At 38.5% G+C, this 24293-nt stretch overlaps 1 protein-coding gene across 2 annotated transcripts in view; it reads right to left on the reverse strand.

The window, feature by feature from the left end:
- Nucleotides 1-24293, reverse strand: part of GALK2 (galactokinase 2) — a 137887-nt gene that overhangs the window by 49419 nt on the left and 64175 nt on the right. For both annotated transcript variants that reach the window (XM_019442156.2, XM_019442155.2), the window contains exon 6: nucleotides 976-1074. In XM_019442156.2, the coding sequence (XP_019297701.1) occupies nucleotides 976-1074 (99 nt within the window). The remainder of the gene's footprint in view (nucleotides 1-975; nucleotides 1075-24293) is intronic.

A 24293-nucleotide genomic window follows, 5' to 3' on the forward strand; every position in this document is an offset into this window, starting at 1 on the left:
TTTGGCTGGAGCTCAAAGTTGGAGGGTTGAGGATTGGTGACAGGGTAGGCTGGAGAGGTACAGCAAGGGCCAGGTCATGAAGTGTTTTGTAAGCTCAAAGACACTGGACTTTGTTCAGACTCTATAGCTAACTTATATTAACATCAGGACTCTTGCCATCATCTATGCTTGTCAGGTCTCATCCCAAACACCCAGAGTATGTTCTCAACATTAATCCACATTTTCTCATGCTTCATGTCTTTGGCTTAGAGAAATCAATAATAAATATTCTTAATAAGAAGAAATCCAGGTATTCTTGGAAAATAGCCAAGCCTGTAGGAATCTGATGAAAAACTAAGAAAAGGTTTTAAAGAAATGTCTGCTTCTACTTTGGAAATGGGTTTATGGGCAACAACCAAAACCTCTACTCTGCCTAAGGGAGTTGATAGCCAAAGGGAAGTGGTATGCAGCTGAGGAATTCATCTCTGGCTTACCATCAACATTCTTTTCCCCGCCACTGAAGCCCCAAAAATGTTGACAGAGAAAAATGATACCAAAGTGTAAATTATAAAAAGAGGGGTTATGAATATATGTGGTAAGAGAAGTTAACATTTGGGTTTAAAACCAACAACATGGCATGAAACATGCCATGAGATGAATCGATTTGGGACGAGAGCGGGAAAGGAGGTCTCAACAACCAAGGAGTTGAGAAATCTCATTTAACAATGAAAAGAAATAGAAGGGGGAAAGAAGTAGACACAAGAGAAAAACAGACTTGAAGTATGGTTCTGGAAGCCTAAGAAAGAGGTGATCAACATGAAACATAATAGGTGAACTGATAGCAGCCTTGAATTACAAAGCAATTGAGAAATACCATTTACAATAGAACCTGATAGAATTGGTGGCCCAGAACCAAGGATGTGGAAGATCTCAGGGCCTTCCTCTCCATTGGAACTTCGCCTAGTTGATATTTCCAAATAGCTTAATGTCACCTACAGTTCCTTCTTCTGCAAGAAATGATATGGACTGGTCCATCCCTCCTCCTTCAGTGCCAATATAACGCTCACTCTTGGCACAGATTTCCGCAAGTTCTACCTGGAAAAGTAAGAATTTATTTGTACTGTGAGTATAGCCATAATCTATTTCTCATTCATTTCTTACTCCAGACATGACAGATAGGTTTGAATTCCAGTGCCAACTCTGATAAATTGATAAAAGCTGCCTGAAACATTGTGTTAACAAGGACTCTAAGACTACCATTGAGCTCAATAGGAAAACATACCAAGATCAATTAACATTTGCAGTGGGATCGAATTAGAAATAGACTGTGCATGCCATGTATTTACTATCTATAAGAGATTCCACAAAGGCACCTGGGTGGCTCAGTCGGTTGAGCGTCTGACTCTTGATTTCAGCTCAGGTCATGATTTCACAGTTTGTGAGTTCAAGCCCTGCATTGAACTGCTCTCGGCACAGAGCCTGCTTGGGATTCTCATTCTCTCTCTCTCTCTCTCTCTCTCTCTCGCTCTCGCTCTCTCTCTCTGCCCCTCCCCCCAGCATGCGTGCACATACTGTCTCTCTCAAAATAAATAAATAAACTTTAAAAACACCCAGTATCTCTTATTAAAAAAAAAAAACAAATAGGGAAAGCAGTTTCTTCCATGTTTCTATTTGCTCCATCCCTCTCTAGACTAGTATCACCAAAAATCTCATATGGGTACTCATTCATTTCTCCCTTCGTCTTCCTTTGTCTCCCCCACAGTGGACTAGTCTAGTCTCCACACAGCCAAAGTGGTGTCATCCAACTTTATCTTCCAGTCCAAAAGAAATGCTGTCTCTGTGGCATTTCCATTAAATGTAAAAATCAGAACTAGCATCGTCTAACCAGACACATCTTCCTCCAACCATGATGAAGAGGCCCGATACACAAACACAGTTCTAACCAAAATTGAATATGTCAAAATATGTGTTTAAGAATGTTCAATGGCTTCCTATTGAAATAATGAAATAACATTATTTCCTTAATGAAATAAGTTCAAGCTCCTCAATCTGGCATTTCAAAGCCTTCTAAAATGTGCAACCAATTTCCATATGAAATCATATGTTCTACCACTCTTTTCCAATTAGATTTGTCTCCATGACCATCTCACACGTTTGTGCAAACTGGTATTACTTCCTGTCTTCTCTCATATAAATCCTATTTCCAGTCAATACCCAGCTTGCCAATTACCTAATATGGCCAAGTCACTGGGCTGACCACTTAAATCTTCCTCCATCATAGTCTTCCTCAAATATTATTCCCACTATGGCATCCCCTTTCTCTGAGCTCCCCACTGTGACCCTCAGCCAGTGTGAAAAGTCACCTCCCCAATAACAGCCATATTTACCTGCTAAGTACCTGGCATTATCTCTTTGGTGAACAGTATCTCCTTTAAGCCTCCACACAGTCCTCTGCTTATCCTCCTTATAGATGAGGAAAATGGGACTTGGAGACATAGCAGAAAATGAAACAGCCATTTGAACCTCATCTGCCTGACTTCATAGCCTGTGTTCTTTTCACACTGGACTTCATTACCCTTCTCCTGGCCCCACCCCCCTGGAGATAATTTAACCTATTTTTCACTATCTCAAAGGGATGCGAATGACAAATGAGATCACTAAATTTAAGTATTCTTGCTCTTAAGAAGAAAGAATCTGAAGCATGGAGAAATATATGCTTATTGATTGTTTTCCAAAATATTTGCTGTGTGGCAACAATAGGATACTTTTACTTTAAGTAGGATGTTAATTTTTCCAGGCTATCTATCTGGACAGAATTCAGAGGGACCCCGGACATCCCCAGCAGCTCTGTGTCAAGGAGAGTCCACCTGCAGGGATGTGGACATCCCTGCACCTTGCTGAATTCTGACAGATGGATCCCATGACTGGACAGATGATGCCCAAGAGTTCTAAAGGTGAGTAAACAAAAAAAAATGAAGATAAGGAAGCTGAAAGATGAAAGAAAAGATGATTCATTTTATAGTCCCCTCAGAACACACGAGGAAATCAGTAGTAAATATGGAGGAAAGAAGCCAGTACCAGACATTTCTCAATCTTGATTAAAGCCCCAACGCTCCTGCCAACTAGCTGTTGTGACTTTAGATTTCACAACTTTTTCAAGTTTTCATTTTTTCATGTGCTATTAATAATAACAATAATATTTTTAGCAGTTAACATTTATTGAGCACTTGCTATATGCCAGGCATGGTTCTAATTACTTTGTATGAATTAATTATTTACTTCTTATAATGACCCTATAAGATAGATAGTATATACCCATTCTACAGTTGAGGAAACTGTGTACATTTATTAGCTGAGACTATGCTAGTAATTACAAAAGGTGAAATTCAAACTCAAATTGTCCACTCCAAAGCCTGTACTCTTAATCACTATGCTATATAACCTCCCATCCATAATATGGAGAAAAATACCCACCCCTCTAGCCATGGGATTATTGTGATGATCCAATAAATTAAATAAAAATGCCTCGTAAGCTCTAAAGAACTATACAATTGTTAATTTTGTTATTTGTACAGGACGAATAAGGAATCATTTGATTTACACAAGTAGCTCAATCCCAAGTCAAAAGTAAAGACAGGTATAATTATTATGGAACACAGAACTATTTTTTAAAGTGTTTAGGAAAGATGGAGTGCCTTGGTGGCTCAGTCAGTTAAGCTTCCAACTTTAACTCAGGTCATGATCTCATGGTTCGTGAGTTCGAGCCCTGCATCAGTCTCTCTGCTATCAGCACAGAGCCTGCTTGGGATTCTCTACCCTCCTCTTTCTCTGCCCCTTCCTCTGCTCATTGTCTTTCTCTCTCTCTCCCTCTCTCTCTCTCTCTCTCTCTCTCTCTCTCTCAAAAATAAATAAATAAAGTTTTTTAAAAAAATGTTTGGGAAAAGAGAGAACATAAAAGTTTCTGGGTGTGCCTAGAATGAATTCAGCAATAGGGAGTAATGTGGCCTGAGGCAAACAAGAGAGCGTGTGCTCCATTTGAAGCAGTTCAGTCTAATGGTGGCAGGAGAAGGGGTAGAGTGAAGGGCCCTGCCTGCCTGCCTGTCAAACAAAACATGCCTGTAGTGGAAACTCCAACTGCAGGCCTGCAGGCAGCTTTTCCAGTGGCTCTAGTCCTTCACCCCCATACAAAAAGCAAAAAGGTCAAATCCAAAATGGTTATGACATGTGAAGAAACTAGAAACAGAAGTTATTTTTAAATCTCAAATCCTGATTAAGGAAAAAAATTGCATGCTTCTGTAGGTCCATAGCCTTAGCCAGAGATGGCATGACCCAAACTCAGAAACCCATTAATGGAGGGACCTTAACAGCAGGGGGTTTAATGGGAGCAAAGAATGCCTGTCACTCTGGGTGATATGAGGGGTTCATGTGAGCCAGCCATGCCTTTTCTGTCCTTGGGGACCCTGGAAGCAGAACTATAAAAAAGTCCTCCAAGAGTTATAATCCTTGCGAAGAATTAAGTCAACAATCCATTCAGATTTGAAATACATAAAATATCAATAGATTTCATGAGAATAAGAAGGATCTGTCAAAAACTCATTAACAAAAGTGTATGGAAAGAAACCCATCAGAATTTCAAAGAACGATCATATGGAATTTGAGGACCCAATTCTATTTAGCAAAGGATAAAGTCATCTTTTTCACAGATGTCTAAGGGATTCTGAGGCTCCCCCACTTCTTCTATCTCCCCACACCACACACACACACACACACACACACACACACACACACACACGCACCCTGAGAACCCTTAGACAAGAATAGTAAAGCACTAAGTGAAAAGGGACTCATTCCTCTCCCTAACAATGTGTTCTCTTCTGCTCTTACACCTGAGTACTTCAGGAACCCCAGGTACCTCCAAACTAGTCACTTGTGGCATTTAGCTCTATCCCTTCCTGCAAAATACTAATATCTGAGAATCTTTAGGGATGACAATTTGACTGCATGAGGAAGTTTTCCAAAGTTTGTAGCCAATAAATTCATTTCTATTTTGACTCCTGCTCTATGGACAGTTAAAAGAAACCTGGCATTACCCAGAGACCTTCTTTTAAAGCTACTGCAGATAGTTAATGAAGTTAATTTATTCCTTTGTGTGTTCTTCTCTTGAAGCAGCCTGGGAAAGAATCAAAAGTCACATGGGTTCCCAAATTAAATAGTTTACCCATCTGTGGGCCAGTGGGGCACTGGTGAGAGGAGAAATAACAGGGTTAGATTTAATATTCACTGAGATGAGCTAAAGATTCATGAATGCATTGCCTAGCTAAATCTGGATACTTGTAAAGACAATGTTAATACAAAAAAAAAAACTCAAGATATTAATGCAGTAAACTCTACCTTCATTTAACAGTTTTACTAATGATATTGTTTAAATAAAATAATCCCATAGACAGGAAGTGTTAATCTCTTTGAGTCAGTTAGCTGTGACTATGAGAAGCCTCTCTATTCAGAACACAAGACCCTAACCAAGACAGCATCATCCAGCTATTGTTGGCCACCCCGAGTGCAAGTCAAGAGAAAGGAAAGAGGGACACCTGGGTGGCTCAGTCAGTTAAGCATTGGACTCTTAGTTTCGGCTCAGGTCATGATCTCACAGTTCGTGCGTTCGAGCCCCACATCAGGCTCTGCACTGATAGTGCAGAGCCTACTTGTGATTCTCACTCTTTCCTTCTCTCTCTGCCCCTCCCCTGCTCTTGTTCTCTCTATCTCTATCTCTATCTCTATCTCTATCTCTATCTCTATCTCTATCTCTATCTCAAAATGGATAAACTTAAAAGAGAGAGAGAGAGAAAGGAAGGAAATGAACAGCCCCATTCATTCACTCAACAATCCCTTAAACGGTATCCCACAGATAAGTGGGAAGGTCAGTGTCTTCCCTCTAGGACCTCAAAATATTGATATTGCCTTCAGGTGAACAAGTCCTTCAAAAGAAAGTGTAAGAGTAGTTTACTTCTGTTTGACCCTATGGGTCATCTGTCCACCCACCTCCATCTTGCTATCTGCCCCAGGAGGCTGCCCAGAATAAACTATAACAAGATAGTCTTATGCACTCTGCTTCCCATTGGGTTCTTCCAACAGAGAGCTCTGGCAAGAAATGGGAAATTGAAAGTGTGGAGGAAGAATAGTGAGGTTGGATCCCTCCCTGCCAAGGTCACTTTCAGGCTCAAGGGCAGTAACAACTCACCACTAGTCCTAGGTTTCCCCTACACCTATACCTTTGTAAATTGTCCTTAATTATGGACTGTGCTATCTGTTTTCTATTATGACCCTGACTGATATATCTAGATAAGATGGAAATATTAATGGCCCCACTGACTTTTCTTTACATCAAATATGTTCCCTATTTTTCCACCTGCAATACTTCTCCATCTTAACTTTCAAAATGCCTGGCTTCTTAGCTGGGGCTATTTTCAAAGTGTTCCCCAAACTGGCAAACCTACTAGGCAGAGCCGAGCCAGGTAGGAGAAACTCTTCATGAAATAGCACCAAGGTAAGCCTAAAAGACTGATGTAGCCTTGGTTCGTTTTGTAATGTGGCTGGTGACAAAGTTCTAAGTTGGACACTTGGTAGTGTTCTTAAATTTAAAAAAAAAAAAGGAAAGAAAAGAAAAAATACTTTTGTTTTAATTTAAAAAAAAAAAAGGAGGCTATTATTATTTCTTCTTCCCATCTCTAACTCAAAGGTTTGTAACTCAAGGAGATTAGTCACTTTTGCATTTTTTTACTTCAAGAAAAGTTGCCTGAGGACAATGAGTGCCAGTTCCCAAAATGCGCACAGCAGATGCATCTGATCCTGGTAGTTTGGAGTAAAGAAGTTCCAGTAAATAATGCAGGGAAGAAAAAAGAAGGAGGTCAAATATTTAAAAGCTCTAATACTACAAAGAAACAACAGTGAGGAGGGTTCTCAAAAGTAAATCTGAAAAACCTGCTAAAATCTCTAGAATCAGTCAAAGAATATGCACCAAGCACTCACAAGTGTGTATCACACAAAAAAAAGAAAAAAGAAAAAAGAACCAAAGTAGACTCCTCCATCTGTGTACATTGGAGAGAACATAACCTAATGAACCTGGAGAAGGCTAGTAGTTGGAGTGCATGGCTCTAAAAATATCTGAGGTGCTTAGTGAGGGCAAAGCAGTCTTTAAGTCAACTCCCTCCCTGCCATCTGCATTATGGAGGGACCCCGATTCAGAAAGGAGACCGTCAACAGACAGGAACCCAGTATTTTATGTAAAACAGTTTGGGATCCCAGGTCCATGGGGATCCTGATAAAATGCCTATGCTAGGTTTCTTCTGGACCTCAACCATTGCTGCCTGTGCTGGATGAGGGAAAACACTCTGAGGTGCATGGTAACATGCAACCTTTGCTATTTCTCCAAATGGTGATCCTACATAAGCATATGTGTGTGGTAAGACTATTAAAATACTAACACGAATCTAAAAGGTAATAATGAGATGCAAAGGGAGGAATTAGAGAGCCGTGCTACTATGGGGGCCTGAGACACAGGATTGGTGTCACCCGGGGACTGATTAGATGCACAGACTCAGGCCCTACTACTCCAGACCTGCTGAATCAGCATATGTAGCTTAACAAGAATCCCCTCCATCCCACATTAAATTTGAAAGCACTCCTCTAAATTACTTCCTACACTGAGGCTTTCTTAATAAAGTTAGCTGACAGGGAAGAATGAGAAGAAGAAAGGGAAGGAAGCCAACAAATCAAATGTCTTTTAAGGCCAGACACTATGCAGGGTATTTTACAAGTGTCATGTTATTTAGTCTCCAAAACTATCTTGAAATGTCAGAATTATAATTGCTATTTTATAGAGAAAGAAACTGAGACTCAAAAAAGGTCAATAAGCTAACCTAAGATTCAGAGCCTGAGCACTCTGGTTCAAAGTCTATGAGGCTACCTTGTTCCCCTGCCTCAGGCAACGGAGGTTCTGCCTGGATGCTGGGCCCTGGTAAGCAGATGGAGCAAAATTTATGCATACCTGGACTGAACATTCCTTCTGTTGGAATGAACAATGAAGTGGGCCATGAGCCCTAGGATGCAGACATTACTGAGTCATCATAATTTCACTCCGTTTTATCCTCAAGAAAAAAAAATCCATCTTGCTGGATGGTCTGGGTCTTGAGGGGTTTAGGTACTTTCCCATTATCCATCTCCAAATACAATCCCAAGTTCCTCCCTCCCAAACAGCCTCAACCTACAGTGATCTCAGTATAAGGCTGACACCTTGGTATGATTTCTGCAGCCTAATAATAATAGCAGCTAACACATTGAGACAGACACTGCTCCAAGCACTTTTCATGTACTATCAAATTTCAAATCCATGAGGGAGGTTTTTATTACTAAATCCATTTTATAATGAGGAAACTGAAACATAGAGAAGTTAAGTAAATTGCCCAAGATTATTCAGCTAGTAACTGGCAGAGTCAGGATTTGAACTCAGAATTTTGGCTCCACACTTTTGACCACAATACTATTCTTTATCCCCAAGGGGAGGAGAATTTCAGAGATGGACCAGAACCCAAAATTCAGGAGCCCCCAAAAGCCCTCCCTGCATATTTTATCACTCACTAGCACAATTAATTCAATCCCTTTGTTTAATTCTAAGAAAGAAAGAAAGAAAGAAAGAAAGAAAGAAAGAAAGAAAGAAAGAACAAGCAGCAAACACATACCAAGTAACTATTACTGGGCTGGGCTGGCAGGGGCATGGATGGGGGTGGGGAGAACTGCCAAAAAAAAAAAAAAAAAGTTGTGGCAAGACAGCAGAAGAGAGAAGCCCAGCCAGTCTGATGGAATCAGACAAGAATATGACCCAAGTCACTGCTACTAAATACCAAAAGGGCCTCCAATGCCTGTGGTAAAGGCTGGTGTCGCTCACTTGGCTGACAGACCATTTATTTTGGCTCTGACCTTTGAAAGACGTTAAATAATGATGATAATAATGGATGGGCAGTAGGCCTGCAATCTCTGTGGTTTGGCAAGTGTTTCCTGGAACTGCACGTCCCTTTCCGTGGTCAAAGGGACGCTCCCATTCCCACCCCAGGGGAAGGTTCTTCATAGAGTTTTGAGCAGCACAGTCCTGTCCCACCCTCAAGGTCCAAACTGCAGGAATTCTGACTGTAAACCAATCTGGACTCTCAGGAGGAAGGTAAAGAAGAGGCTGGGGCATTAAGTATGATTTACTACCCAGCATAATCATAATTGTTAAAATTAACGCTTGTTAGCTTTCTTAGTCTGACTCCAATGGTACAGAAATCGACCCAAACCAAAGACAAAAAAATAAGTGCCATGGACCATAATCAAAATCAACCAAATCCATAACTCAGTGTACACATTTGCCTTGGAGAAAGGGTCCTATGTGTACAATATTCAATTCACAAAGACTATGACATGGAGTATGAAGAATCTTTAGCGTCAGGAAATGGTAGAGAGTGTTAAAACAGTTTTTACAAGGGAAGTAAATTGATTTTACTGAGTTGTGCTCAAATGTTATGCCAAAAGCACCTACCAAGGTCAGAATAAGAAGCAGTCATGTAGTCATATGAATATCACTGTTGCATTTGAGATTGATGGAGAGGTCATTTTCATTATATTTTGTGTGCTATAAAGAATCCACATAAGAAACACTTTTTGGAATTTAATACCCCCAGGGAAAACATAACCTCTTTTGAAGAACTGATATGATTTCTCTGTTCTGGTCACAAGACCTGTATAACTTCCTATGTTTCCTTGTTTACTTTGGCTTCCAGGAATCTCAGTAAATATTATTAAACAAAACACAATTACACATCAAGTAACAGTTTTGACAATTACATTAAGTAATGAGCAGTCATTAACAGGTATATTTTCACTCTTCTTTCCTTTGCCCTAGTTTTCTATTCCTAATTTAATACCCTTATTGAATAAAGATTCTTGGTCATATAATTCTTAAGATTTTTTTCAAAATGAAGTAAATAGGCACTTGGAACAAATAAAAGAAAAACTTGAGACATAACAGGCATCAGGTGGAATAGTCATGTCACGAGGGGCAATGAAAACAATAGTACATTCTAAGAAGGGAAAGTAAAAATAGCAATGAGGTCCAGTAACCACTCCATTCTTGAAGGAATAGTTAAAAGAATAGTAGATATGTCACCCAAAGAAAGAGTAAGAGAAACCAGGAGAACTTCCTTCAAACTTTGAAAGACTCTAACAGCAAAAGGAGAAATAGACCTATGAGTACAGAGAACAAACTGATAGTTGCCAGAGGGAAGGGAGTGGGGGATGGGAAAATGGGTGAAGGGGAGTGGGAGATACAGTTATGGAATAAATACGTCATGGAGACGAAAGGTACATGATAGGGAATACAGTTAACAGTGTTCTTAGAGTCTTGTACAATGACAAATGGTAGCTACGCTTGTGAGCACAGCATAATGTATAGAGTTGTTAATCACTATGTTGTACACCTGAAACTAATATGACATTGTATATCAACTATACGTCAATAAAAAAGAAAAGGAAAAAAGAAGACACTTGTCTTCTCTCGGGCCATTAAAAAGAAGGAGGGGCACCTGGGTGGCTCAGTCGGTTGAGCATTTGATTCTTGATTTCAGCTCAGATCATGATCTCATGATTCATGGGTTCAAGCCCTACAAAAAATACTATAAATATTGTGTTCAACAAGATGCAGATAAAAACAGAAGCCCCGGGGACTCTGCTGTGACTCAAGGAACTCCTGCTTGCTTCACAAAATATTGCCAAGGGAAGATCACCAGTCCAAGGACAGCCTGATCCAAAGGGCAGAAAAACTAACTAAAAAAAAACTTGTCCATTGTGAGAATGCAAGCTGGTGCAGCCACTCTGGAAAACAGTATGGAGGTTCCTTCAAAAACTAAAAATAGAACTACCCTACAACCCAGCAATTGCACTACTAGGTATTTATCCAAGGGATTCAGGTGTGCTATTTCGAAGGGACACATGCACCCCCATGTTTATAGCAGCACTATTAACAATAGCCAAAGAATGGAAACAGCCCAAATGCCCATCGATGGATGAATGGATAAAGAAGATGTGGTATATATATGTGTATACATCCACACATATATATATATATAATGGAGTATTACTCGGCAATCAAAAAGAATGAAATCTTGCCATTTGAAACTACATGGATGGAACTGGAGGGTATTATGCTAAGTGAAATTAGTCAGAGAAAGACAAACATCATATGACTTCACTCATATGAGGACTTTAAGAGACAAAACAGATGAACATAGGGGAAGGGAAACAAAAGTAATATAAAAACAGGGAGGGGGACAAAGCATAAGAAACTCATAAATATGGAGAACAGATGGTTACTAGAGGAGGTGTGGGAGGGGGATGGGCTAAATGGATAAGGGGCATTAAGGAATCTACTCCTGAAATCATAGTTGCACTATATGCTAACTAATTTGGATGTAAATTTAAAAAAATAAAATGTAAAAAATAAATAAAAATATATAATATGATGTAATGTAATAATTAATAACATAATTAGATAATATATAATTAATAAGTCAACCATAATAGAGTATGTAAAATATTATATAAAACATAAAATAATTTAAAATAACATAAAATATATAAAATATACAAAAAATATATACTATTTTTGATTTGGCTTTTTATTATTTTATGATTATAAAGTCTTTGCTCTTGGAAAGTAAAAAGGCTATAGAAAAATTTGATACATTTTCCCCAGTTAAAAAGACACAACATATTTCTCAGCAATTAAACCTAATAATGACTACAGATACAATTTCAGCTGTTAATTGATTAAATTGTAATAAAGGGGAAAAAAAACAAACAAACAAAAACAAAAACCTTGTCCATTGGAAAATAAATGTCTGATTGCAATCTCTTTCTCTAGATTTTCACTGCTTGTTGGGTCCCTACATGTAGTCATTTCTGACACTCCCTTAAATTATAAATGTTATAAACACTGTGTTCAATAAAAGACTAAGATGAAAATAGAAACAATATGGAAATGATATTGCATATAAGCATTCTGCTGAATGTAAGTATAGAAATGTCAAACAATGGTTTAGCAAGCTCTTGGCCTAAGGTTTCAGAGGAACGGCAAATAATTTCTTTTTTTTTAAGTTTATTTATATTGAGAGAGAGAGAGCATGTGAGAGAACGCACGCATTGAAGAGAGAATTCCAAGCAGACTCCACACCATCAGCGCAGAGCCTGATGGGAGGCTCAAACTCATCAACTGTGATATCATGATCTGGACCGAAATCAAGAGTCAGACACATAACTGACTGAGCCACCCAGGCACTACAGGGCAAATAATTTCTAATGGAAGAGGAACCAACCTAGCCCAGGAGATGTTTCCAATTGGTAAGGTAACTTTTTACAAAATACATCCACTTTACACCCTGCCAACACATGGAACAAGAGACACTAATGTTGTCTAAGGGGCGGGGGGGGGGTGGCGGGTAGAGAGAACAGGAGAAAAATACAAAGATAGTTTCCAAGAGATACTGGTAAGGATAGGCCCTGGCTGCTTTGCAAGGTGGGAAATCGGCTCTCTGCCGTTGGACCAAACAGCAACTTGCAACATCAATCACAGTCCTGACCACCTGTGCCTTAGATGGCAGCTCTGCTCACTTTCCCTTTTCACCTCATGAGTCTTTCCTTCCACTTCTTTTAGGAGGATTTGTATATTACTTATTTTTTTTAATGTTTATTAATTCTTTTGAGAGAGAGAGAGAGAGAGTAAGGGAGGGGCAGAGAAAGGAGAGAGAGAGTTAGAGAATGAATCCCAAGCAGCCTCCATGCTATCAGCGCAGAGCCCGATGTGGGACTTGAGCTCATGAACCGTGATCCTGATCTGAGCTGAAATCAAGAGTTGGATTCTTAACTGACTGGGCCAGCCAGGAGCCCCTGTATATTACTTATATCTATTGCTGAAGTTTTAGCTTTTCAAAACATGGTGGCATATTCTGGGCTTTTTGTTAATATGTGAAATATACTATTCAAACCAGGTCATTTTTGGGGCGCCTGGGTGGCTCAGTCGGTTAAGCGTCTGACTTCAACTCAGGTCATGATCTCACAGTTCATGGGTTCAAGCCCTGCATCAGGTTCTGTGCTGACAGCTCAGGGCCTAGAGCCTGCTTCACATTCTGTGTCTCCCTCTCTCTCTGCCCCTCTACTCCTTGTTCACTGTTTCTCTCTGTCTCTCAAAAACAAATAAATGTTAAAAAAAAAATTAAACCAGGTCATTTTTGCCTGCCACCTCCTGCTCAGCTTCCACATCTTGACTTACTCCACAAGGCCTTCCCTAAAACTACCACTCCCCATATAAATTGAGTCCTTCCTGTTTTTCTTTCTCATAGTCTGTTCCTGTCATAGTATTTATCACAATCTGTGTAAAGATACGTTTGTTTAATATTGGTCTCCTCTCCAAAAATAGTTTCAAACAGAGAGGGAGGCAAATCATAAGAGACTCAAATACAGAGAACAAACTGAGGGTTGACGGGGGTGTAGAGGAAAGGGGAAAATGGGTGACGGGCATTGAGGAGGGCACTTGTTGGGATGAGCACTGGGTGTTGTATGTAAGCAATGAATTATGGGAATCTTCTCCCAAAGCCTTAAGCACACTGTATACAATGTATGTTAGACAACTTGACAATAAATTATATTTTAAAATAATAATAATAATAATAATAATACTGATCTCCCCCATTTGTCTCAGCTCCATGAGGTGAGGGACAATGTTCTGTTCACTCCTGCATCTCTAATACCTAAACTATTCGTTGATAAATGAACATTAAATGAATGCATAAACAAATGAATATATGATGTCAACGTCTCATTCCCCTACTAATCCACCATATTTAGAAACAAAAATATGCCCCTAATAAATGAATATGTATGAAATAAAAACTCTGGAACTGCTCACTACTCAGCCATTGCATGACATTGGAACATCTTGGAGATTGGAGAACTACTTTCTCTCTTTTGCTTCATTTAGAGTTTGTTTTTCCTTACACTTCCATATGCTGATATACAGAAAACAAAAATCCAGAAAACTCATTATTACGAATAATTTCCAACCTCCACCTGTGATAATGACATAAAAGAGAGAAGGATTTCACTTCTTTCATTTTTCTCCTTTATTCCATGGAACATGTGCCAGTGATTATCAAAATACCTACAATGTCAACAACATGAAAAGGAAGAAATAAAGGACCCAGAAAATTCTCCCGAATAAAAACAATTTGCCATCAAATAAATGACACTATGTGTAGAAGTAAAAGGAGTTGAGTGATAAAACCACTCAAGACACTCCCAAAAGAAGATTTCTCAGTATGTTACTGGGAACTCCTGCTGCTCCATCTTGGATGGAGTCCTTGAGACAGAAGAGCTTTACCCCTTTACTTTGCTCCTATCCCCTTTCTTCAAACTGGTCTTAGGCTCATGAAAATTTTAGTAAACCTCTTAGAGCAATGCTTTCAGACAACTGGTAGCAACCAATTAGCTGATCATGAAATCAATTTAGTCAGTCAAAGTAAGCTTTTAAATAGAAGGAAATGGAATGGAGTAGAAATCATTGCACTTAGAAAGGGTCTGTATTGTTTGGTGGAACTGCTTGGAGTATGTTTGACCATGTGTCTTATACATGCAATGTAAAACATGTTTTACTGTGAGTCATGGTTTAAAAGTTTGAGAAATTGAGGTGCCTGGATGGCTCAGCCAGTTTAGCATCCAACTTCAGCTCAGGTCATGATCTCAGAGTTCATGAGTTTGAGCCCTACATCAGGCTCTGCACTGACAGCTCAGAGCCTATAGCCCGCTTCAGATTCTCTGTCTCTCTCTCTGCCCCTCCCCAGCTCTCTCTCTCTCAAAAAGAAAGAAGCATTAAAAAAAAAAAAAACTTTTTTTAATAAAATAAAATAAAAGCTTGAGAAACTTTGACTTAGAGTAATTAACTAACAGGAGGGGAAATCTCAGATAGCAAGCTACAGATAGGTAATTTATAGGTCAATGCTTATTTATCAATCCTGCTTTCTTCCTTTCATTAAATGTTAACAAATGCCTACAATCTGCACAGAAAATCTGATTCCTAATACTTTCAACTTTAAACTATGTTGGGATTCTCTGGTCCTTTCTAGTGAGGCTAAAAATCTAACCCCTCAGAGTCAGGCCACTGCAGCCCTATCTTCAGTTACAGGAATGTGTGAAGGCCTCTTAGAGATTCTGCCCAGCTCCTCCTTAATCTGTCCTTGCCAGAGTAAAGCCTTTCTGAATTTGCCCCTATCTGGTAAGTGGATATTTTCTTTTTCCTAGCCACCCTTTGCAGCCCCTCCAACTATGATTGAATCCTAATTCTTTCTTTCCTCATTCAGGTCCCCCAATTTACCCTTTGTGATATAATAAAAAAAATAAATGATTTTTGTCCTGGTTCCTGGCACATAGCTACTAAAGTCTTGGAATCTCTGGAGTGTTTTTTGTATAATAATGAGAATGGTGGCTGAGGGCTCTCAGATAGCTTCAGAATGGGGGCTGCCCTCAAGAAAGACCAAGGTATGGGTTAGGGGGTTGGAACTATCAGCCCACCCACCCCCTTTGGGGAAGGAAGAGAGGCTAGAAATTGAGTTAATCACCAATGGACAATGATTTAATCAATCATACCTCTGTAATGAAACCTCCATTTAAAAAACCCTAAATAACAGGGTTTAGAAAGCTTTGGGTTGGTAAACACATGAGGTGCTGACAGGTTGGCACACCCAAAAAGGCATAAAAGTTCAGTGCAACCCCTTTGTCCCATATTTCTTCTATGCATCTCTTCCATTTGTTTCTGAGTTGTATTGTTTCTAATAAACCAGTAACAATAAGTAAAGAGCTTTCCTGAGTTCTGTGAGTCATTATAGAAAATTACTGAAACTGAGGGGAGGGTTAGTGGAACCCCTGAATTTAAAGCTGGTTGGTCAGAAGTACAGGTGACAATCTGGGAATTGTAGCTGGCATCTGAAATGGGAAGGCAGTCTTGTAAGACTGAGTCCTTACCTGGTGGAATCTGATGCTAACTCCAGGTATATTGAGTTGGATTGGATTGGATTGGATTGGATTGGATTGGATTGAAGGACACCCAGTTGGTGTCTGCAGAGTTGGAGAATTGGTGGTGTCAGGAAAAAAAAAACCCATACATTTGATGTCAAAAATGCTGTAAGTAAAAATAGTTCTTACCACTCTTCCTCTAAGGGCTTAGCCACTACTTTCAGTCCCCTGAATTTTCTATATTATTTATAAAACTCAGTGTAATGTACCCCTGTGAAATATTTGTCTAGCTACCCACTCCCAATATCTACTGTTTTACGGGGGGCAGCATTCCCTTTCTTCTTCTTCTCATTCCCCCAACCCAACTGTCTTGAGGTTATAGCAATATAACTCTTGAATGCTAGATTCACACACTGTAAACCCCCATCTCCCACCCACCCATACAAACACCCAACCCACTCACCCCACCATAGTTCACAGATTAAGTTTGCTGAAAGCAAACTAAACCACATTCCCTTCTTGAATTTAGAAGGCAAATTAACCATATTCCCTTCTAGATTCTAGATCCCCTTCTCCAAGGGAATCTTCCCAATGGAGAAAGAAAGAGTCAGTTAAGGGGTATCTGTATTTGTTTTATATGATCTTAGAGGCTGTCAGCAGTCTTTTTTTTTTTAACCATTGGAACCATTTGAGGTAGAGGAAGCTGGTCTGAAGATACAGAAGAATGACAGATAGGCAATAAGAGAGCAAGGCAGACCTAACAACATTTAGGTTTCCGTCCATTCCTGAAACCCAGCTATAATCCATTATCTTAGACTACAAAATGGCCACAAATCCTTCCCCTCTGTATTTCCAGTCCCTTGCAATGTGACTTTGCAGCTCCTCCCATGGAAAGGTAGAATCTATTTCTCTACTTTTTGAATCTAGGATGTAACTTATTTTGACCAATGGGATATGTGGCAAATGTGACACAAACAACTTTGAAAAGCACTCATACATGGGGCTTGCCCTCTTGCTGTCCTCGGAAGCCTGAGATCTCCACTTGAACAAGCCTGGGCTAGCCTGGTAGATGATGAGAGACATGTGGCCCAGAGGCCCCCATCATCCCAGCTGACAAGCAGCCAACCCAGAAGCAGCACTGCCTAGCTGTCCAGCAGCTGAAAGCAGATGTGTGAATGAGCCCAGCCAAGACAAGCATAAGCACTGTTAAGCTGAATCCAGCCCAAGTGGTTGTTTTTTAAAGCCACTAAGTTTGGGGGGAGGGGGTTATTACCCAAGGAAGGTTAACTGATAAACCCACCTTTGCATTCCAGGACACATCCCTTGAATGGGCTTTTTAGAGTTTTAATATTTCACATTTGCATTCAAAAGTATTTTATCTTCACAGAAGTCCAAAGAATATTCAAACATTCAAACCATTTTCTTTCTTAATGTTTATTTATTTATTTATTTATTTATTTAGAGACAGAGTAGGGGAGGGGCAGAGAGAGACAGGGAGAGAGAGAATCCCAAGGAGGTTCCACATTGTCAGTGCAGAGCCTGATGCAGAGCTCAAACCCACGAACCGTGAGATCATGATCTGACCCCAAGTCGAACACTTAAACAACTCAACCACCCAGGCACCCCTCAATTTTAAACATTTTGTTCCACTGAGTTAGAAAATATATATCTGGAACTATTTACACAATTGCATTTTATCCCTTCCCAGGATCCAAATCACCTCCTTTATAGCTTAACAATTTTTATTATATATGGGCTACCAAAATAAGTACCCTATTGCAATTTCATAACAGTAAATTCATGGTCTGACCCTTATTTCTTCTACCTAAGCTCCTGCTGCTTTTTTAAAAATTTTTTTTTATTTAAAAAAAAATTTTTTTTAAGTTTATTTATTTTTCACAGAGAGAGAGAGAGAGAGAGAGCATGAATGGGGGGAGGGTCAGAGAGAGGGAGACACAGAATCCGAAGCAGGCTCCAGGCTCTGAGCCCTCAGCACAGAGCCCAACATGGGGCTCGAACTCACAGACTGCGAGATCATGACCTGAGCCGAAGTCGGATGCTCAACCAACTGAGCCACCCAGGTGCCCCAAGCTCCTGCTGCTTTTATCACATAGCCCATGCTCCTGTCAAAGTAAACTATCAGTTTTCTAAATATGCTCTCTATTCATCTATGTCATTGTAAATGTTGTTCCACCTACATCCATTCAACGGATATTTAGTGAGTGCCTACTGTGGGCAAGGCACTATTGCAGGTTCTAAAGATAAAGCAGGGGAAGAAATGAGACCAGAATTCTATGGTCTTCTCATCTTCATAACTATGGCTAGTTGCTCTTTCATTGAGACTAAATTCAAGCAGTAAATTCAGTAAATTCAGACTAAATTCAACTCCTCTGGGAAATTTTCATGGCCTCCCAGAATTAAGTTACATCCTCTAACTCTCTGCTCTATCATAGTACTTATCAGTATAATATAGTGTTTAGAGCATAGAAGCTTCTTCATTTGCAAAATGGAAATTATAATAATTACCCACTTGATTGGGTCTCTGCAAGGATTTTAAAAGCCTAGCATATAGTTAGTGCACAACAAATATTGGCCATTTGTTTTTAGTTTCCCAGAGTTCTATAATGAGAATATAAACATTGCTTTTATAATAAGAAAAATAACTCTCAAGGAATCTATAATCATTCCTGATGAAACCAGGAAAAACCTGAGGTTATTAAAAATATATCTGCACCCATTTAAGATGGTGTGCTGTGTTCCCTACACCTATGCCTGGCTTTAGGAACCCATAGCCCACAAACAGTCCTCAACACTAAAATTCACACTGGAAAACTGTTTGTATTCCCACTGCCGTTACTTTCAGTCAATACTTAAAATTTTTAACTATAACACTTCAACTAAAAATTATTTCATTGATCTTGGGTGCCTGGGTGGCTTAGTCGGTTTAAACATCAGGTCATGATCTCACAGTTCGTGAGTTTGAGCCCTGCATCGGGTTCTGTGCTGACAGCTCAGAGCCTGGAGCCTGCTTCGGATTCTGTGTCTCCCTCACTCTCTGCCCCTCCCCTGCTCATGCTCTGGCTCTCTCTCTCTCTCTCAAAAATAAATAAACACTAAAAAAAAAAATACAAACAAAAACAAACAAAAACTTAAAAAAAATGTTTCATTGATCTTGAATTCTTGGCCAACAAGCAAAAACTCACTTTACTTCTTTACAACAGCTTTCTTTCTCCAGTGTAAAGAAAATTAGGAAGTAGAAAATAAAACAAAGAGAGCATGAGATTTATACAAGTACAAAGAGTACAATTAGAGATAAAAGAGATGTTTTCACATCCATCAAAGGAGACTTGCACTCTTAGAAACACCACCATTTTTGAGTAGCTAATTATGTGTTATAGGAGTGTGTCAGTTTCATTACCACTTTTGCTCCTTGAACTCCTCCCTACGTAATAACTCCTTCACCTGAAAACCTAAGAGCCAGGGGACAAAATTCAGAAAGTGCAAGTTGGAATTCCAGGGGGACAGTGTTTACTAGTACCATTAGTATGATAATTCTACTAATTTACATGCTTGGATTTGTGGGACATGCTTTCATATATGTATATGACAGACAAAGCCTATTAGCAGGTAGGAGGAATCCAGCACCTGGCACAAATGCCTGAAACTAGGGATTATATTTACATTTTTAACAACAGTATGGCACAGACTCCAACTACTCAAAATGGACATTATATACAGGAGAGGAAAGAGAAATGGTGGATCTGTCCTACCTGGATCTAATAACTCTTAAATAAATGTGGATAAATAAATAAATCCTCTGGATTAAGCCTAATTGTCAAATTAATGCAATCTCAAGTGTTTATCCTACAGAAAAGCCCAAATAATTATTTACATTATCACCAGCAAATTATGTTGCAAAATGAGAGCACTTTTTTTTTTTCTTAATTCAGTTAGGCACCAGACTACACACTGGGAATCCAGAGATTTAAAAAAGGGACAGTCTCTGTGCCTGAAGACCTCAAGATGATCTAAGGGGAACACCTTTGCAATACAAAGTGAGAAGCACTATAGTGGAATTAGAGGTTATATTGTGGTCACATTGACAAGCGAGTTTTAATGAACAGGGGAATCCATTAAATGGTTTCACAGAATTAACCCACAGTTCCAGTTGGTCATCTCACCAAAGCAAAAGCATGCCACCAATATGGATGGTCCTTAGTGGGCAAATACATGTGAATGGGTCTATAGCCAACAAAACAATTACTTATCTACCCAACTACCAATCTCACAAGCCAAGGACAGCACTGTTTATCTTTTCTTCCCTATAATGTACCAACTGGATGACTACAAAAACCTGAAAGAGCATATAATCACCCTGACTTCTATCAACACTACCCCTCTGGAAAGAAAAAACAGTTAATACACATAAGAAAGCATGCACATGACAGGCTGTTGTCTGCTGGTGTCAGGCCACTCTTAAATCCACCTGTTCTCTGCAGAAGCTCTGACTTAAATCCAACATGTATCTAAACAGGCTGCAGTATCATTTTTACATATACTACCAATCAACCTCTTTTAATCTAACAGAAAGCTTTAAAGAATGAAGCCTGTGTAGCATAAACCCCTTAAAAGACTACAATAATTAGAACTACAGAGTCATGTAAATACTTGTTAGTCAAACCAAATTCGTGTTGCCTGGTATTTTCTTTGGAGCCTGCCCGTGTCATTACACTGAAATGTGATATATATAAACCCTGAGTGACTGCAAGTGAAACAATGTGACCCTATACACAGAGTGACAGTTTAAAATTACATTTGCTTGGGTTATTTTTATTTTAGATATTTCAAACCATTTATTCCAAGCTTAGTACATTTTGTTTCCTAAACAAAACAATGAAGGAAAACATAAAAATAGTTAAATAGCAGTGGAACAATAGTGGATTTTAATTCCTTGACAAAGCTGAGGATTTGTGATTTTTAAGTCATCAGTATATTCATTCATTCAACAACTATATATTGTATTTACTAAAACATATAATAGACGGCTAGATATGTTACAGTATATTTTTCTACTTTTGAAGGACTTTTTCAACTATGTTTAAACTATTATTAACAAAGAGCTCACCTTTATCAAAAGAGAATTTTTATTACATACCTAAACTAAAGCATTCATTCTTTTGGATAGGTAACAGATCTCTACCTATATCTATGTATTAAAAAATTAAGAATAGTGGGATAGATAGAAATTATGTGATGTAGTTCACTGAGAATGACATCACCTATGCAGTAATGTTGGGGGGGAAAGGTTCACCTCAATCTAATAAGACAACTAACTACCCTGACAAATTCAAATGGAGGAAATTTGACCCCCCAAAAATACAGGTCTAGACTCTTCAAAAATGTTAATGTCAGGAAAAGACAAAAAAAAAAAAAAAAGCTGGGGAACAGTTCTAGAATAAAAGAAACTAAAGAAACATGACAATTAAATACAATGATTGGGTCAGAAAAAAATTTAAAGGAAAGAAAATGAAACAAGAGAAAAGCTGTAAAGGACGTTATCATTGGGGCAGTTGGGAAATTTTAATATGGACTGCATACTAGATGATTATATTTATATCAATGTGATAATTTATTCAGTTATGCTGAACAATGCTTTGTTCTTAGGAGACAAATGCTGAAGTATTTAGGAGTGATGTCTGCAATTAACTCTCAATAGTTGGGGAAAAAAAGTGGAGAAAAAAGAGCAAATGTGGCAAAATATTTATGAGGACCTACATAAAAGACATATGCATGTTCATTACCTATTCTTGCACTTTTTCTATACATTTGAAATTTCCCCATAATAAAAACTTGAGAAAAAAGTTTTAAGTGCTACATTAACAATTTAATTATATATGTGTGATATTTAACACTGTTGCCAACAAGTAATAGTGTATCATACTTTACAATGTTATTGAAAAAAACTGAAGCAAATCAATGAAAACTTCTAAATATTAAGGCATCCTGCATTAAAACAAGCTTCTGTGAATTATTCCTAAAAGAAACTTACATTTTTAATTTTTTTCTGACATTTTTTTGTTTTATCACAAAATTTATCACCAATTTGAGGAATTACAATATTTGTAAAATCTAACAGAACATTTTGTCATGAAAATAAACATAAATACAATTTAAATTATAACAATAAATAGGACTACTTTCACCTCTTTACTGGGTAGAGGTCTTTATAGCACATAAAATAAATTTACATTAAAATTTTTATTTAATTTCAAATTTTACTGATTGCTGCAATTTTTGTATATATTTTACCAAAAAAAAGAAACACAATTTTATCAAAAGAAGAAACATTAATCACATATTCTCTGGATGTTTTCTTGTAACCACAAGAGTCATGACCAATTTTACCTTCCCTGAACTTACTTAAATTATAGGAGATTATGAGCTTTGATGACCACACATAAAGTTCCCCAGGGCCCTGCTTGCACTGGATTTAAATAAACACAGTCAAAATTAACAACTGTTTAATAGCCTAGAATGTCTTCTTATGTGGGATGTTACCCAAGATCTTTGAAACAATTATATTTTATTTGCATGCTTAAAATAATTACATCAACATATTGGTCAAAGAGTAACCTGGGTGGCACTCATTAAAATCTGTCATTTGAAAGTGATACCCCCCAAAAAAGCCAACCCTTTCTTGTATTGTCCTTAGTAAGAGCATACTGGTGTTGATACAAAGCAGGCACTCAAGTGTTAACAGTGCAACCTGGGTTTCTATAAGATGAATTTGAAGAACTTCCCCAGTTCATATAAGAAACAAAACAATGGGATTCACCACTCCTGCTCCCACTATTGCTTCAAAGAAGTTATGATGTTGCGTGGGAAATAACTTAATTATGGGATAAATTACTTTAAAATGTCAAGTTGCCAATCTGACAGTTGAATAGTCTGCGTATGTGAAATGAAACTTTAGCAAATGTTACCTCTGCTGTTCAGACACCCAGAAAGAAAAATCCTTCCTTTATTGAAAACTTTGAATTATTTGTTTTTGAAGACATTTAAAAAGAAAAACAATAGGAACTCTAGCTTACATTATTCATTTTAGTAATTTACCGTGGGATCTCTTCACCCAACAGTGAAATGATAACTACAGGGGTACAGTGACAGTGTGAAATAAAGGTAAGAAGCATAAATTATACCACACCGGACAACAGAATAGGATTTGACGATAAAAATTAGGTAACCTAAGGCAACTGGCAGTTTTTACAACACCTAACTCTAACCAGTGTCAAAGATCTGCGACGTTCTTAGGCCCGCTCCAGAAGGGAGCTTCACAATCCAGTGCTTTATAGCAAGGTAGGATCTTTAAAATACCAAGCAATGATTTGATTGGAAAACTCAATAGATAGTTTTGCCTCTTTAATTTTGTTTTTTCCCTGTATGTTAAAGCTATAGTCTAATACTGACCACCCCCGATTCCCTTGACAGAGTGAGACAAATGGTACTCTTATTCCCTGTGTTCAGCTCTGACTGGAAGGAATTCCCATGAAAAATGGGTAAGGAGACATACAAAGCAAAGTTTAGAAATCCACTAGAAGATCCTAATCCAGAAACACAGAAGGCTGCCCTTGAGGGGTGCCTGCTGACTCTATTTTTATCTAACTGTACACATCCGACAAAAAAGAAAGAAGCCCAAACAGCCAGGGCCCCGGAGCACCCGCTCTCCCATGGCTCTCTGCACCTACAAATGGTTCCTTATGGCAGAATCAGCAAGGTTGCATCGAAAGAGAATTACAAGTCAGTTCCCTTCAGAGGAAAATTTTGCAAACCAGCAAGGTGAGATTCGAAATAGCTAACAGTTACATGTTTAATAATGTATTTCAGCTCAAATGTCAACCCTTACAGCCTCGTGTGATTGCTGCCCACAATAATACTCAGTTTTACCAACAATGGGTAATTGTTTTAATTAGTGATTTCTTTTCTCTTCCTCACCTCTCTTACTTTAATTCTTAGTACTAATCACATAACCTAAAGTAGGCTTTCTCCACAAGTCATTCTGCATCATTGTCAGACTTCATTCTCCTTATAGAAATTAACCCTGTGAAAGTATCTTGCCCATTTACTTCTTTCCCATATCTGTCTCTCCCTTCTAGAATATAATCTCCTTGTCTACTTTATTTCCTCAGCCCCAATTCTAGAACAGTGCCTGGTTCAATAAACACTGA

The sequence above is a fragment of the Panthera pardus genome, unplaced genomic scaffold (genome assembly GCF_024362965.1).
Source record: "Panthera pardus isolate Hobbes unplaced genomic scaffold, ASM2436296v1 HiC_scaffold_24, whole genome shotgun sequence".
Classification (NCBI taxonomy): domain Eukaryota; kingdom Metazoa; phylum Chordata; class Mammalia; order Carnivora; family Felidae; genus Panthera; species Panthera pardus.